Source organism: Parus major, chromosome 1 (genome assembly GCF_001522545.3).
Source record: "Parus major isolate Abel chromosome 1, Parus_major1.1, whole genome shotgun sequence".
In the NCBI taxonomy this organism is placed as follows: Eukaryota; Metazoa; Chordata; class Aves; order Passeriformes; family Paridae; genus Parus; species Parus major.
The window spans coordinates 81302741-81320554 of record NC_031768.1 but is presented as its reverse complement, the minus strand read 5'-3'; the positions used below and the strand labels follow the sequence as shown (position 1 = coordinate 81320554).

Here is a 17814-nt window from a genome sequence, read left to right as displayed (position 1 = left end):
GCTGCCACACTATGCTGCTTAGGGTTTCCCTCCAAGGCACCATATTGCACAGAACAAGGGAACAGAATGATCATTACCAGTTGTCACCTACTATTTGTCCAGTAAGTGCCTAGGGATTGTACTTGTCTTCTTCACTTGCAAGTTGACTGAATCGTTTATCAGCTTCTCAAGGATGTCTGCACAGTTTCTTGAAAACAGTAAAACTCAGATGAATATAGTGAAGTTTAAGCCCTTAAAAGTAGGGGACTTTTCCTTAATACAAGCCCTTACCAGCTTTGAAGATTGCAACAAGTATCAGTAAACCTGAGTCCCTGACTTTTCCCGTTAACAACAAAAGATCTCTTATAGTTTTTATCAGTTGTTTTAGCTGGTTTTATCTGGATGTGTTCTATATTTAACTATCTGGGTCCTTTATACCAAATTTATACTACAAAATTCTGTAGAATATGTCCATTATGTTAACAAACTTAGATGAGCCAGTGTGCTGTATGAAAAGCTGCCTAACTCATACTAATTTGTTACCTGTGTGGGGGATTCTCCAGACCTGAATAAATTCAGGTGTATGCATAATATTTAAGAGCAGGCCTGAGGAGAGCAACTTGGAGATATTAATGGATGAGAAGTCAACATGGCCTGGTAATGTGCACTGGCAGCCCAAAAAGCCGAGTTGTATGAGGTCCCTCCCAGCCCAGACCTTTCTCTGATTGCATGATTATATAACAATGCAATTACTGTACGTACTGGTGAAACTGCTAGGATCTCTTCTGTTGGTCATGTGCTATCTTGGATTATAAATCAGATCTTCCCTTGGGCACAGGCCTGTCACCATCTGAAACTAACTTACAGGTATAGGGCATATCCACCCATAAGTGGGAAAAGAAATCACAAAAAAAAATTTTGCCATATACTTGGCACGTGACTGTAAAGCCAGAAAAATGCATTGAAGGCTGCTTGCAAGGGCAGAATAATTTTATCCCTAAGGGATAAGACCATGCACTTAATAATCTGAAAGAATTTTCTTAAACGGGGCTTGACTGTTTTTGCTATTACCCTTTTAGGTTTATATTGTTTCAGCATGTGCATGTATGTTCTTAAATATTTTATTTATTTATTAAAAAAATGAAAAATTAACCTCCTAATGAGCGAGAAAAAAGCCTACAGGTATGGAAAGGCACAGAATCACATAAGCATAGCTTGTTTTGGGTTGGAAGGGACCTTAAAGATCCTTCAGTTCCATCATTCCCAGCCTTGCGCACTGACACTTTCCATCAGACCAGGTTGCTTAAAGCCCTTCCCAACCATGGAAACTTCTGGCATTGGAGTAAACCACCAAACCAGACCTTTGGATGATATCTGAAAACCTTGTGATATAGTACTTTTTCTCAGAACGGAAGCGTCAGCTTTGTGTCCCTTCCAAATTTGACCAGTTTCAAATAACTGTGTTCTTTTTGTCATTTTGATTTGGGTTTGTTTTAAACAAATGCAGCAGCACAAGAATATGACAAAAACCATCCTAAGTTCTCAGAGTTTTTATGAACTTACGTAAAGTTTCATTCTCCCTCCATGTGCTGTGACTCCTGACCAATACCGAGATCAAGTGTTCTTTTGCTGTAAAGAGTAACATTTCATAGTTGATTTTTATGTATAGAAACAAAGCAGAAATAGGAATTTTTTTAGCAACCCATATTTGCTTTGCTGATTGTCCCTTCAGACATGCAGAAGAACACATTCATTTACAATATGCCTTTTTCTTCTGTACCCAAAATACTTGGAGGCATCTCACAAAAAATGTACTGCACAAGAGCAATACAATCTCAGTTAATCTAGTTCTTTGGAATTTGCTCTTTTCACTTGTCCTCATTTGCAAAGAAAGGATGGCCCAGTAGTTAAGTCATCAGCCCACTGTTTGGAGATGGATTTTACTGCTTGAAAGTTGTAGATTTCCTTTCCAACTAGGACAGGTCTTTCAGATAAGGAGAATGCAGCTCCATCTAACCTGGATATTGAGGGTGATTATATGTTCATCCTCAGATGTAGTAAATGCTCAAAGTTCCTTTACTCAGACCTTTGCTATGAGGGAATTTTGTTTGTATTCTAATTAAAAAAACCATGATTACCATACAGCAGATCTTGTAGTCTACAGTCAGTGTTGAAAACATAAAGAATTTAACTTGAGTAAATTATTTAGCATCAAGCATTTCTCTTTTAAATTGCCTGCTTTTTGTAGGACAGCATTTTTACTATGACAGCTTTTGTATCACACTATGAGATTTCCTTAAGAGCAACATAATTGTCCTTATTATGGTCTGTAGAAATAGCATGCAGCAGGAGTGTTTTAAATCGATTACATTGTGTAGTCAAAACTGTTTTAATGAAGTCTGTAATGACAAGTTATTACTGATTTCTATTACTGATTTCTATGAAGGAGGATGGTAGGTGTGAGTGATTGGGTGGACTCCAGTTTGAATCAGGTATGCCTTTTGGAATGACTGAGGCTCTGTCTCGTTGCTTGTGAAGCATATTGCATTAAGTCTGTCATCTGGCAGATGATCCTTCCAGCTCATCATATTCCACAATTCCCTGATGCCCAGTGAAATATTCTTCATTCTGCAGCATTGCTGACAAAACTTTGTTTGGTGCAAAGTAACAGCTGAAGCATTTAGTACCTACGGTTCTTTGTTTTCCTTGCAGGGTCAACGATTGCATCTTGCGAGTGAACGAGGTTGACGTGTCCGAAGTGTCCCACAGCAAAGCCGTGGAGGCCCTGAAGGAGGCTGGTTCCATAGTGCGCTTGTACGTCCGGCGAAGAAGACCTATACTGGAGACCGTCGTAGAGATCAAGTTGTTCAAGGGACCGAAAGGTAGATAACAGAATTAAAAGATGTCCATTTTAAACTTGGTGTTCAACCTCTCTTGTAGCTTAAGTGGCATCTGACCTTGTGGATTTGCTAGCTGGTTACCTGTCAAATACTGAAATGGAGTTCATTTAGGCTGGTAGAACCTGAATTAATGGTTACGGCTCTTCCTGAAATATAGAGGATTTCAAGGAGTTGTGGTTTGCTTCCTTTCATTACTGCAGGGATGTCTCGTTAATTTCTAAAGAGAAACAAAGATAATATGTGGCAGCACATACCCTACCTCTAAAGTTCCTTTACTCAGACCTTTGGCTTTCATTTAAGGTGCCGTTCAATGTGGAGTTTCTGAATTCTTACTCTTTTCAGAAGGCTTTTTGATTATCCATCTTGCCCTCTCTACTTTCATGACGTTTTTTTCTAATTATCTTTGGAACATGAAGACAATATCAACTTACCCAGATCCATAGAAGAATTTTATTTTATTTTATTCCTCAACAAAATTATGTGGAAATCTAGCACAAAACCTTCACTAGTCTAAATGAGTTTTATTGCTACCAGCAGAACCTTCTGGTTACAGACAAAAAGCTAAATTCCTTTCTAGAAGCATTTTTCTTCATAGCTAATTTCTGGACAAAGAAAATGCATATTTTCATGGTACAGGTGAAAAGAATGAATAGCAGTTTGTTTTTTTTTTTTTATTCATACTAGCTGTTTCATAAGCAGGTCTTTGAGATATGTATATATATATATATATATATATATGAAATGAAGACATTTACATTTATCTTAATATATGCAGTGCACATGAGATTACTCTCCTTGTTTTATCTATAGTGAATAATAAGTGCTTTTTCAGTGTTGTCCCTAACATGTCCCCTCACGTTAATATTATAGTATGCTTCTTTATAGGGGTTTTTTATACCAGTAGTGGAGTATATTTAATATATTGAGACATATTATTGAGATTGACCTCTAATACTCAACAAAGACAGTGCAATACTGAAAACAGTGCAATCTTTGTCACTGCAGTGTATTCATTATGCTCTGCTTTTGGAGAGGAGTAAGATATATTTAAACATGCATCTGATAGTAAATCTCCCAAAGTCTGGATTCTTGTGGTCAATTACAATGCTGGATTGTTGTTATAATAGAAAAACATTTCTTATTGTATTTTGTATGCTTGTGAATTCAGAGTAGAAGTGCAGGCAGTGTTTATAAAGATTTGGCATTAAATTAAGTGTGTGATATGATAGTAATTTTGAGAGACCTAAGGCTAAAGAAACTAACATATCTTTTCTGGTTGTGAAGAAACAGTAAAAATTATTCACCATGACCAAATTTTTGCTACATTATAGAAAAGGAAAAGAGAGGCAATCGTTATCTACTAATGGGTTTGCATCATGTTTGTTTTGAGTGTATGCCTGATGCTATTTCCTTTTAGAATTACTTTCATAAAACAGAATGGATACCAAAAAAGTGCCTTTTAGGGCAAGCTAAAGAACTTTTGCTGCTTACTGCTGAAAATACAATTTTGCATCAATACTCTTATATGAAGTTTACTACAGATAAGTGCTGTAAATAATGAATTTTATTGTTAAGTTGAATATATTTTTTATATTTTCACTTGTATAGGAACAAGTTAGCTGGAAATTTGGATAAAAAATAAGTTGATGGTATAGTTTTCTGCAAAAGTTAGGGGTTTTACCTTCATCATTTAGGAAGCATGCTATATTAGGCTTTCTGTATTCCACAGATAAAAAAGCAAAATTAAGAAAATAAATAATTTATAGTTAGGATGAAAACCTTATCAATACTATTTTTAATATCTAGAGTATTTTTCCATTGATTTTTTTCAAAATCTTCCATGAAAGAATTATCTGTTGAGATGCATCAACTCTTAGCGGAAGTTGAGAAGAAAACCTGTGACTCTTGGCTGTATTCCGTCCTGTGATCCTTATCCCCTCACATTTCAGGTGATTTATCTGTGAACTGGTCTTTCACACCATTACAGTGCAATGTAAGAACTACTTAGTATTTCTATAAACAGTGTTTCTTTCTTCTCAGAGTTAAATTGGGATGTTTTGGTGTCCAGAGCAGGATCTGAAAACCAGCTTGGTAACTTCCAACTCCATTCCTTCTTTCCTACTCACAAAATTAATAAAGAAAGTAAATCTGTTTTTCAGCCAAGAAAGTTGTTCCATACAAAACTCAGAGTAGCAAGTATCTTTTCAATTCTTTTCCTGTCTCTGTCAGTATATAACCCAGCATTTACTGAGTTTGTTCCTTATTGCCCTGAGAATTTACCACATGAAAGCAAGTCTTGGCTTCCATAATACCAGGTAAACTCGGAGATCCCTAACTTGCCTGTCTGTGTATAGTAGATGATATCTTTCAGCTCTTGATGTTGGTAAAGAAGGAAATTTGCAAGGCTTTTTATATGAGGTCCTTTTAATTTCATCTGAGATATTCAGGATGAAGGCTTTTACAAGCTATTAGTCCACAGAGGTCAGCTGGGTATTTTTGTAGCTAGCAACCACCATATAAAAGACATTGATTAATTTGTATTTTAAACATTAGGTATTAAATAAGCATTGTATGGCAATGGCTTTGGGCATGTGATGGGGGAAAGGCATGGTTGTGTGCTGCCAGGAGGTCCCTTTTGAATGCAGGTCCCCATGGAGTTGTTCCTGTTACTTTACCAAAAGGCTCTCCTAGCATCACATGTGCTAAACCTGTAACCCTTTAGTTTTGTTTTTGAGGGGAGAAGAGGTAAACAAAGACACAAATGAGTTGTGTAATAGGAAAATCAGGGGTTCAAAGAGAGCTGCAGCTGTGTTGGCACTGAAAGCTGATCATCACTTTGACACACCTGATTGCGAATACTGGCAGATAGCCATAGTCTGTGTCTTGAAGGTAATTGCTGTCATCCTTGCGGGCTCTTCCTCTCTTTCATGTGCTTGGGAGATACTCTTTTCTGTGCCTCTTGCATGTCTCTGTAGTCAGGCATACATGATTTTGCAAAGGATTGAGTGGCCAACAGTAGATACTTTGTTTCAGTCACTCCCAGGGCACTGCAGATTTTAGCAGCCAGCATCTCTACAGTGGCTGACAGCTGTAACAGAGGAAAGATTTACTTGCAGCTTTCTTATTTAAATCATTGGGATTTAGGCACTGTTGAAAATCCTGTCATTAAGTAATATGCTTCTCTTGCTCTGTATTGAAACAAGACTAGCAGTAATGAGAATGGATTGCACAAGCTGCAATGTTTGTTCCTGGGGAGCAAAGTGCAGGCATTCAAAACAAAGCAATTTATTTAATGGTGCTGTTTTTAATATGACTTGTGCATTAGCTTCCTGTAAGACCCTGTAAAGAACTGTGTTTGGGTAGTGAATTGTGAACTTCAGTCACTGTTCAGGGGTACCCATGCTCAGTCCCATTACATTGCATTTGACTGGAGGATTTTAAACCAAAGTAGTTCCACTGACCTCAAGATTTTCATGCTGCTCTATCACACTCCAAAGATACTTTTGCTAAACCCAGAAGCATTGAGTAGTATGATGGTACACAATTAGTATGCTGATGCACAAGTGATAGAAGCTAAACTTTATTTTTATAAATTGCATTTTTTAAATGATCAGCAGAAAAAATTCTTTCTACCATTGTGGAAAATTTCTGGCAGTCAGAAGTTTGGGTAAACACAGAGGTCATGTATAACACTACCTACCTACTTGCCTACCTAGCTGATAATTTAATGTACCAGAAACAAAAAAAAAAATAAAAAGCAGAATATAAGGATTCTTGTAACTACAGAACTGTTGAATCAGATAATAAACTTTTGGCCTCACTTCGACAGGAAATGTGATGTCTTAAAAGACATCAAAACTGCAGAAATGAAATTCAGGGTATCTGAAGCAGAACAGCTGAGTACCAGGAAACTTGAGAGGAGAAATGTCAGACTTAAAAACACCCAAAAAAGGAACAACATAAAGGGCAGCTAATTTTGCTATCTGGATATTCTGGTGGCTCAAGTCTAAAGTCACAGAGAAGCAGGATTACTTTCTCACACCCTTCATGATAATAGTGCCTATCATTACAGTGTTTGAGCTGTGTCAGGATCTGGCGGTGATGACTGGAGCTGCCCTTCTGTTCATGACATTTAAGATGAAAAGGCTCTGGACAGACCAGCAGCTCTGTCATTTCTTGATTTCTAAAAGCCTGCTTTTTTCTCATTCCTGATGAATTCAGCTAGTGACACATTCTCATGATGTCCACCCCATACTGCTTTGGGTACTAAAACATGTTTAGGGGCACTTAATTCTCTACTCTTTCTTCTCTCAGAATTAGGGCCGTATCAAATCTTTTCTTTTAATTCATTTGGAGTGTGGTTATATTCTGGGGCTTCAGATTAAAAATTAATGCATCTCTTAAGCACTGTTCAGCCCAATTCTGTATCTCCCTCTGGATGGCTATCCTTCTTATCTGAAATTTCTTAATCAGCAAAGACTAAGCTCCTAAACCAGACATCTCAATAAAATATGCGAAAATAAAATGGGATTGCTATAAAGGGCATAATGCACATTTATTTTGAAAGTTATGTATATCTGTCTGAATGTTAGACTGCATCATTGGCCACAACCAGTTCCAGAGTTCCCATTTTGCTGTGTTCTGTGCTGAACTGAAGCAACTCTGTGGCACATGGTAGATTTTCTTTTCCTGTAACTATTTGTTTTATTCTTGATGACACTGAATAAAGTCAGTGGACAGTAGTGAAGCTTTCTTACCATACTAAGGAAAGAATGAGGGTGGTTTAAGATGTGTATTCTTTAACTCTCTGATTAGTTATGAGATTTTCTTGAGAAGATGCAAAGACTTTTCACCATCAATATAAGGTATGATTTCACTGTGGATTGATCTTGGATTGTTACTGAAATGTCCTCTAGTGCATTACTGTCTGTAGTTTCCTAGAGGTTCATGCTCCTTTTTTTCATAATAGACATATTTCAATTTGGATTGATGGCTTTATTGGAAATACCATGTGTGTTCTGTTGCATAGATAGTATCCCAGCTTGCAGTGAAATAGTTGTAAAAGTACAGTTTGATTAAGTGTATTTCAAAATGTCTGCTTAAAAAAAAAAAAAAGTGTTCAATTCAGAATAACAGAATAGAGGGTTCATTTAAAAAAAAAATTAAAGTGCTGCTTTCAGTAAGGAAAGGAGGAAACTTACGACTTTCATCTAGCAAAGCAAAGTCAAAAGTTACCTTTTTATCTCAGGTAATAACTACGGCACTTAAAATGAAAGAAGGAGCATTTTGCAAACAAAGAACCTCAATTATTTATTTCCCAATTTCAGGAAGCAGTGAGAGCTTTCAGATCTTGCTGTTTGATAACTGATTGCAAGTGCTTGCTTCAGACTGATGATGGTACATATTTTTTTACTATTTTTTTTTATTGCTACTATCACTTCTACTTCTTTAATGATCTAATTTGTCTAATTTAAGAGATGGTAAGTATGCTATAGCAAACTTTAGCATGTGGGGATAGGGGGTTTTATGGCAAGTTAGGCAGATATTTTCTTAATTAAAAAATTAAGAAATGTTTTGTAAGGTCCAAAATGTTTTAAACGAAATGGCTTTTTCACATTTTGAATAGAACCTTTTCTTATGGTCTTTGAAGAATTTCAGTCTTACGAGCCTATCAGCTGTGGATTTACTTCTGGTTTTCAGTGTTCTCTTCCTTCTGTGAATCTCTGTGAATCCTTATCTGAAACAGAGCAAAATGGGGCAACTTAAAAGACAGAACCATACAAAAATGAGGAAGCAGGCAAACTTTCTCAAGTCTGGGTTTAACAAACTATTTAGGTTCTCAACTCTAATTAAAGTTCTTCAGTTCATATTACTGCAACTGTATCACTTCGGGTCTAAATAAAAAACCACCACAATTGTAACTAAAATACCATTTTTTGTGAAATGCCTTTGCTTGAAGGAACTTGTATTTCCTCCAGTTAGCAGAAAGTGCTCCATCAAACACTAATGCATAATTTTCCAGTGTTAAGATAGTGGCTCAAACCAGTAAGTTAACATCACTTAAAAGCATGGCTTTCCTGCAGGCTAGGATCATCCAATGAAAGAATACATGAGTAGCTAATAGTTTATCACATGAAAATTGTATTCTCTTGAAAATCATAAGGTTAGAAAGCACCATAATAAAAGTGCTATAAAAGCCTCTGCTGTTTTCCAACCATATTTTCACATGTTTGTGTTGCCAGTGCCTGATGTGGTAAAAGTGGTAGGTTATATTTGCACCTTTAAATTTCCCAGACTGAAGATCATGTTCTTTAATTTAAGTGATTATAAATGCATACAGCTGCTATTATCATATTCTTTTTTATGGTATAAATAAAATACCAAATGTATTATCTGCCTCTGGTGACTACAGGCTTGCTGTCTCATTTGTGTAAGTTACCGTATATGAAGCTTTTCTTCAAAAAAAACCACATTGATTCTGTGAAGTGGTCCCTTCCATTCCTGAAGAAAAGTAATTCTTGTATAAAATTTCACAAAGTAATAGTTACTGTTGGAATGGCACTTCAGTTGGAGTTTTTCAGGGTTTTTCTGAAATCTTTTTGTCCCTAGTGGAGAAAGAAGGTAAATCTGTTACGTTTTTTGTTAGAAATGCAGTTTAATGGCAGGAAGTGGTGGAGTCAGCTTGTCCTCATATCAGACCTAATTCAATCATCTTTGGAGATTAGTGCTCAGTCATTAAAGAAATTATTTTCTAAGTCAAAAAGGATAATTTCAAAGGTAATTCAAAATCTCTCCTGGCTGGTTGCCTCACTGAAAACTTGAGCTATCCTGTGAGCTGTAGGTTATTATTTGCTTGAAGTCTTTTGTATTTTCATGCTAACTATGATTTTCCACTTTTCTATTTAACTGTCATTTTCTATTAGCAGTAAAGAAGTAAACAACATGTCTGGGAAGACTGTGCAGCAATATTATATGCATGTATTTTGTCTATTTTTCCCTTGGAACCATTAAACTCTTAAGAACTCTCCAAGCAGGTCTGAAGAATCCTGTGTTTATATGCAAAATGAACATCTAATCTCATAGTACATTTTAAGTATCATTTTCCAGAAATCATTCACAAAGAGTAAGGTTTCCACTGATATGAACATTGCTTTCTGCAGTTCCATCATGCTAACTATTTCTGAAGTGGTGCAGTAGCAATTTCAAAGTGCAGTGCTATATTTTAATAGCCAATTGAGATGGCTATAAAAATCCAGTACTGTGCATTAAGATCATTACTAAATTGCTTCAGCAATACTTACTGATGAGGCAGCTTCAGCAGAACACATTTCATCTTAATGAACTGTGGCTGCAGTAGAGCAAAAGCAGCAGCTCAGGGAAAGATGGATGTGCAGGTAGGCTTGGATGCCAACAAACTGGAGATTTTATTTCAAGAAAAATAAGCTTTGGTTGGTTGCTTTTTGTTTTCAGTGGAGAAGGAAAATAAATCTGTCATCTTTTTCATTACAATTGCAATTAAATGGCAGAAGATAGTGCTATGAAATTGTGTCACATCAGACAAAATTCAACCATCTTTGGAGCTAAGTAGGTCATTGACATTTCAATTGACAAAATTTTCTGTGCTCCTCCTTTCTGAATTAGGTGGGAATTTTGTATTATTATCCAGTTGCCTAAATAGTTTCATCAGCTCTGAGAGGAGACAGCAAAGGGTGTGGTGTTCCAGCGTGACCCTGGTTTTTATTGTTCTGTCATGAGGTGTTAGCGCTTTTGCTGTGGTCAGAGTTACTTCTGAGGCCTTTGCTGCAAGTCAGGAGCTGTTAGCATGACTTAGATTTCCCTGATACTGTTGTTGTCACCTTCACAGGTTTAACTATTAACTTTTTTCTGAAAATTTGAGAGAAGGAAGATGCCAGCTTTTTTTGTTTGTTTGTTTGTTTTTGATTGCTTCCTTTAGAGACAGGGTTTATTAATTTCTCTGTTCAGCTCTTGGATAAGTGATGGATGCAACTCCATCTTTGATTCATATGGTGTCCTTCTGGGTGACAATAAAGCAGACCATTTAAAAATTCTGTACTTGATTTATCCCATCCTTGTGGAAATGCTCCAGAGGAACTTGCTTTCTAAATGGATTTCCTAGTTACATAAACGCGCTGCTGAAAAGTTTCTTGGAACATCTTTTGTCTCAGACTTGTATGAAAACCTGATGTGTGTGCTTTGGTATTCTACTTGACACTGTGTCCTTTTACTCTGCAATTTTTAAACATCCCAAATACTAAGTGCCTTTTTTGGTTTGGGTTTTTTTTTTGTCTATTCCAAGTGTGAGGAAAATTCCCCATGGATCTTGGCCAGCTTCTTTTCCAGTTCTAAACTTTTCTCCTGACTAAATGTAATACAGTAAGTCTCAAATTTTTGTCATTATAGTATGACTCTGTATTCCCTTTTTCCTCTAGCTTGTAAATTTCTGGGTCAGAAAATAGTTTCCCTCCCCATTCTAGAGTGTTGTGTAAGAATTGAAAAGGGAGTTAGAGAAGATCATTACATTTGCCATTGTTATTTTCATCGGGAGGATGGGTGATGCAGCAGACAGTGTAGCGAGTGTTAATTGTCTCATCAGGATTTCTAGATTCATATTAAATCAAAAGGTAGGCAAGTACAGTTGCATCATTTGATAAACTACTGGGCTGAGTGTGGAAAAAAGTCTTTCTGTAGACAGGAGACCAACATAATTTTTTCTCTTTCTTAGTGGAGTAGTGAGAATTTCCTAGGGAGTGACAGTTTTCTTGGCCTTTTTCCTCAACCTATCTGATCCTTGTTTTAAATTCTTCAGGTAAATTTTAGAGAATTATTATTTTGCTTGATCTTTCACCAGTTTAATTATAAACAATTATATGACAACTATTGTCTGACCCTGACATCCTGATGCAGGAGAAGATGGGGATTAGCCTGCTGTGTGGAATATCTTCATTGACACAATGGCTTTCATTTCAGCTGGGTAGTCTGAAAATCATTATGTTTTCTTCTTTGGAAACCTTCATGGTTTTTTTGAATATAAGTGTGCCTGTTAGTCACATGAAGCTACAGAACAGTGTTTTCATCCTTTATTGTTCAGTTAATTAGCTATGTAGCAAGTTCTGTCTTCTTGATAGTTTTTAGATGTCCAGATCTTTCTCAAGACATCTGCTGTCTGGAAGACAACACACATTAGCAAAATATTGCATTGCTATGAAGAGCACCTTTGAAAGAAATAAATGGTATTTAATTTAATTTTTATAGCTTGAGGAGCTGTAACTCTTCATTTTTGTCTCTTCACTTTTCTTGTCTCCTTTTGCTCTGTAATCCTAAGCATGGGCAGACAGTATTTTAAATCTGAGAAAGGCATTACAGATTGTAATTGTGATGGAAAGACAAAGCTGACTGCAGCTTTAGAGATTCAAGTGATGTGGTAAATAAAATATCACACTCTAGCCTATTTAGAAATTATTTTAGATTGTCAGTATTATTCTTTTGTTTGCACTAGTTGGAAAAAAAAAAAGGAAGTAGTTACATTAAGGCATCTCTGAACATCTGGAGGGAATAGCTGTCTTAGAAGTCAAACACCGGTGATTAATTGCAATAGTTGTTCATCTGGTTATTTCCAGTCCTTTCTGGAAACCCTAGTCCTTTCTGCAGTTCTGTAATCCTCATTTTGCAGGTTTGGACTGTTATTGTATGAGAAAGGCAAGGAGATAGTTCAGTGCTTATACCTATAGTGGCTAATTTTGGATAAAAATGCAACTCTGAAAGCTTGAAAAAGCAAATTATGTCTGTAGAGGAAATCTCCATGAAACCATAAACACTAAGGAGTATACCCAAAATACTCCAAGAGCACAAAGCTCTGTGTTCATTAACTGGAATGTTTGGTTTTAAATTTTGAGTAGTAACTTATATGAACAAAAAAACTTGATCTTGGGTTCTTTAGAAAAAAAAAATTGTCCCTATTATTTGTTGATAGGAAGAAACAGTTGCAGAGCTTCACGCTTTGCAAGCTTCTTGGAGCTTCATGACATGCAGGAAAGGGTATAATGACACAAAAACTCTTTAGAATATGAAAAAAGATATGTTGCATAATCTGAAAGAACAATAGCTCCAAGATATGCTTGACATGTTTATTTTGGAAAGAGATATTTGCAAATAAGGACATGATAGACTTTTCTTTCTCAAAACTGTGTTTTGGTTTTTGTTTGTTGTGTTTCTTATGCAAAACAATTTGTAGGCTGCCTTATGAAATTAAAAGAAAGGCATATTATTCAGTCCAAGAGAGAGAAATGGAAAAAGGAAACAAAATTATGGCAGATAATTTAGTAAAATTGTTAATGGTGGGTACGTTTACATTTTATACACACTTATTGAAAAATAAGCTTAGTGTAAATGGTAGGCCAGGGGTAAATCTTATCCACAGTCTTTAGATCAGATGTGTATCATTTCTAAATTCCAATTATTGTCAAATGTCATAGCAAAAATTTCTGAAAGTTATTTTTAATAGACACTTTAAAATACTACTATAGCAAATCAGACCCCCTCTGTAAAGCAAGATTGTAGTTTCAGAGATGCACTTGGCAGTTACAGAGAAAAGTTGTGATTGTAGGTGCTTTCAAGACAAGATGTGGAAAGTGCTTTTTGCTGGTGTAAGTTTTCACAGAAAGGTCATCTCTGATAAGGTTGCTATTATGATCAAATTCAGCAACAAGGAGACAAGGTCTCAGCCTCAAACAAAGAAGCAATAGGTCTGTATGCACGTAGAGAAGCTAGATACTCACACACTCACAGGTCCTGATGGTCATGACAGACCAGCAGAATGCATCTGATGAAATCTGAGTGCTAACAATTGTCAGACTTGAACACACGTGGAGAGAAGGTAAGGTGAAAAACCAGAAAGATGAAGCAGAAAACGCATCCTTACTGAAGTGAACAAGAGGTGCCAATGGACTTCGAAGCCAACAGTATATTTTTAGAATCTTGGAATATTTGAAAAAGTATGAAATCTCTTTGTAAGCATCTAGAAAAAGGTTGAAGAGTAATGATAATCAGAAGAGACCATACTTCTCTTCTGCAGCACTTCCTCGTTTTTCTCAGGTGACTCCATGTGCTGGGAGTGTTCAACACTGAAAGTGGTCTGAAAAACCAAAGATGCAATTGAGCAGGGTCAACTGTGAGGTGCTTTCAGCAGAAATAACCACATAATCTGCTAAATAGTGCCAACATGAAACTATAGGAAAAGAATCACGTGGATGAGTAGCTATAACTTGGTTAGCTGTAACATCTTGTCTCTAACACATTCTGCTGAGATGAAACATTCAAATGCTATATTTGGTTTTATAAATTGAGATAATGGTTTATAAGACATAGGAGCATTCCTTTCATCCTTTACAGGTAAAGCTTTGAGCTCTGTACTTCAAGAAGGGTGTATGCCAGTTGGAGGGACTCCAGAGGAAAGCTGGCAAAAATGATCAGAGATTTAGAAAGCCTGTCCCACAATGAATAAATGAGTGATCTGAATCCATTTATCTGAAATACCAAAGACTAAGTGGGAGGTGGGGGGCAGTTTATCAGCACCTGATAGCAATCTTGCCTCGCAGTGCATCTTTGATGACTGAGTTTAATCTCTGTGCTTCCTAGGGAGGGTGTGAAACAAAATTTAATAGCCAAATAATAAACAAGATTTGTACTAGATGTAGAAGTGAGGATTGTGATTACCAGGGAGGACATCAGGTCTCTAGCATGGGAAATACCTGAGTATGCCAGACAGCCATTTGTTAGACATAATGCAACTGTACTTGCTTCTACCTCGGGTTGAGAAGAATAATGATCCATTGAGTTTCTTCCTGTCCCAAGATTCATAACAAAATTTCTCATTTCACTATACTTTGAAGACCAAGAGTAGGCATGGGGCTATTTAAATCCTCCATCTGCAGCAATGAAGAGGGTATCTTCCAGACAAAAAACATGTCCTTTGCCTGTCCTCAACAGTAATTTTATATTTTTAATTTCCATATTTTTTTTCTTTAGGAAGCATAAAACATTTTAGGAAAAAATTCTTTGCATGGAAAAATATTAATGAATATTAGAACAGACAATATGGTATCTTAATCTGCATTTCTTTCTCTTTTCAATTTTTCTGTTGCTGAAGCCAGGATCATGCTCCTTAGGAACAATTTGATCTGGTGGGTGGCTGGTTCTTCACCAAAGCGTGTTTTCACAGCATATTTCAGTATTTGGAGGCTGATAAAAACTCCTTTGCTTTGCACTGCACCAAGTCTTTTAATGCTAAGTCTTGACTTCATACAAACAGTTTTTTCCAGCTCCAATGAGAGCTGAGTTTCTTTACACCTAAAAACAGTCTTGTAGGCTTTGTGCAAGTCTCACTGGTATGAATCTTTTCATCCCAATAGCTGCCTAAATTTTCCAAATGGTGCCCAGAAATGGCCTGTGAATAAATCAAGATGTTAGTACATTCATTCTTTCCCCCAAGGGTTTCATTTTTCATTGGAAATGCTGCGTATGTAGTTCCCAGAGACTGACCTACACCCTGGCTCTGGCATTGCAGGAAAGTTCAGTGTTTATTATTAGTTGAAATAGCTGATAGAAAGGCCACATTAATATCCCTCCTAGCTAGAACCCCCCAAGGGACTAACAGCAGTCTTGTGTTATGCTATATCTCATTAAGAGGGAAACTCTTACTCGCAGAAAATCTGTAGTGGTAGTGTAACTCAGGCTTGAACAACCTTTTTTTTTTAAGTGTTATACTCTGCATTTCAATTCTGCTAAGATCAAGTTCTTAGAAATTATTTAATGGTCTGGGACCAGTCTGAAAAAAATCGGTAATTCTGTTTCAAATGTGAGTTCACATTCTCTTTCTAGATAGGTATGTTAGAATGCAATCCCTTAGCAAATATTTGGCATAATTTCGGAGAAGTGATAGAATCATACAATGATTAAAGAATATTTTGGGTTGGAAGGGAGCTTTAAAGGTCATCTATACCCTTTCTTGCAATGGTCAAGGACATCTTCAACTAAAGCAGGTTTCTTTAAAGACCCCTGTCCTTGAACACTTCCAAGGGTGGGGCATCCACAGCTTCTCTGGGTAACCTGCACCTCACCACCCTTAGACTAAAGAACTTCTTGACATCTATTTTAATCTACCCTTTCAGTTTAAAGCCATTACCTCCTGTACTGTCACTAGAGGTCCTGTCCTCATCTCTTTTAGAAAGGCACAAGTATCTGACTTTAGTCATTTTACTCTGTGAGAGTATAGGGTGCTTCTCACTGGCAAATAAAACATTTTTGCTTCACTTTGTTTCCTAGAGTGCTGCAAGACAGCATCATCAGTAAACTGAACTAAGAGACAAACTACAGTTTCAGAGAGACAAAGAATCGAAGCAAAGTGCAATGACTCATGAATCCATTTTCAGAGTGTCTTTGCCTTACTACTTCTGTTCAACAAGCACCATCTATTTTCCTTCCCTGTATCATTTATATACCTGTTCAACTTTTAATATCATGGCTCCATAAATTACATAAAAAGGCCTTGCATAAAAAGGCAAAATTGTATGTACATTTGTGCCTTGATTTCTCTCTCTGTTTTTAAGAAGGAAATAACTGAATGGATGACAGATTGATTATTTATGGGTTGATTGCAAATAGATAAGAGACTGCAAGATGAACTTTGATTTCATTTTTTATTTTCAAGCTTCAACATAATTGACAGGTTTTCAGTAAAGTATTTCTGTTCAGCTTTGCAACAGGGATGAGAGGATAAATGTTAAATTTCCCTCATCAGATGGAGGACAAATAAAAGAAACTGATGAGTCTGTCCCTGACATGTATGGTTGTTAAACAGATTCCAAACTGACAGGCTGCTCCTTCTAACTCCATTTTATTGGTGGTAAATTATTAAATATTTGTCTCAAAGAGCCATTCAACTTAGCAGAGACCCAGATATACTCATTTAAAGATAATATTATACAAAGCAAATAGCATTTCCCGCTGAATTGGAATAATTTTCTCCTGTGTCAAGTCTGTAGATTTCAAATATAAATCTATATCAGAAAAAAAATGTCAGGAAAAGCACAGATTTACATAGTAAATATATAGTACAAAGACTTAAAAATTTAACATCTCATCAAAAAGTAGAAACTACTTTAAAGCAAATCTTGATGTGCTCATCTACAGGAACAAATGCTTTTCATTTGCATTATTAGGAGATGAAATAAATGCTTTTCATTTGCATTATTAGGAGATGAAATATCTTGTTCTGCTGTCAGTAATTACAGTAATTTGTGCAGAAAATGACATAGGTACTATTTGTTAATGGCTGGCAAACTGTGATCGACTGTCAGCATAAATTTGGTTCCTACTCCTGAAACAGCTGATGTATTTTGTGCATGGAAAGTGAGCCATGTTTCAGGATTTGAACCCAAGTTCATATATAATATAAAGACAATAGCAGGCTCTGGATCTTCTCATTGCAGTTGTTCCAGGTGTCTGTAACTGCTGTCTCTCTCGACACTGCACAGGAGCCATGCCCTGTTACTTTTTTCCTTTGTCCAAACTTTATGTGTCTGAATTTGTGTAGCATCAGGAATTAAATAAGGTCAAGTGAAGGGAATGAACAGTGAGTGAAAAGAGGAAAAAACAGCCTACAAGATTTTGTTGAATTGTCTGTGGAACAGAGGAGACAGTCAGGGAAAGGGGACTTGGTTTTACACCAGTGAGATCTAGATCTGCTGTGCTGATCCCATTTCCAGATACTTGTCTTCAAAATGAAAACCTTAGAGAGCTGGTTGATTATTGATTACATATTAATGGAAAATGGCATTTTTAACAGGAGATGCAGTAAAATATATGTGGCTATAAGGGTGTATTTGTGGTAATGAGGCTAATTGCCTAAAAATTTGAA

The 17814-nt window shown here is 36.4% G+C and overlaps 1 protein-coding gene across 20 annotated transcripts in view; it reads left to right on the top strand.

Moving 5' to 3' along the window:
- DLG2 (discs large MAGUK scaffold protein 2) overlaps window positions 1-17814 on the top strand; it is a 986158-nt gene that overhangs the window by 682780 nt on the left and 285564 nt on the right. For all 20 annotated transcript variants that reach the window (XM_033516385.1, XM_033516379.1, XM_033516378.1 and 17 more), the window contains one exon: window positions 2692-2861. In XM_033516385.1, the coding sequence (XP_033372276.1) occupies window positions 2692-2861 (170 nt within the window). The remainder of the gene's footprint in view (window positions 1-2691; window positions 2862-17814) is intronic.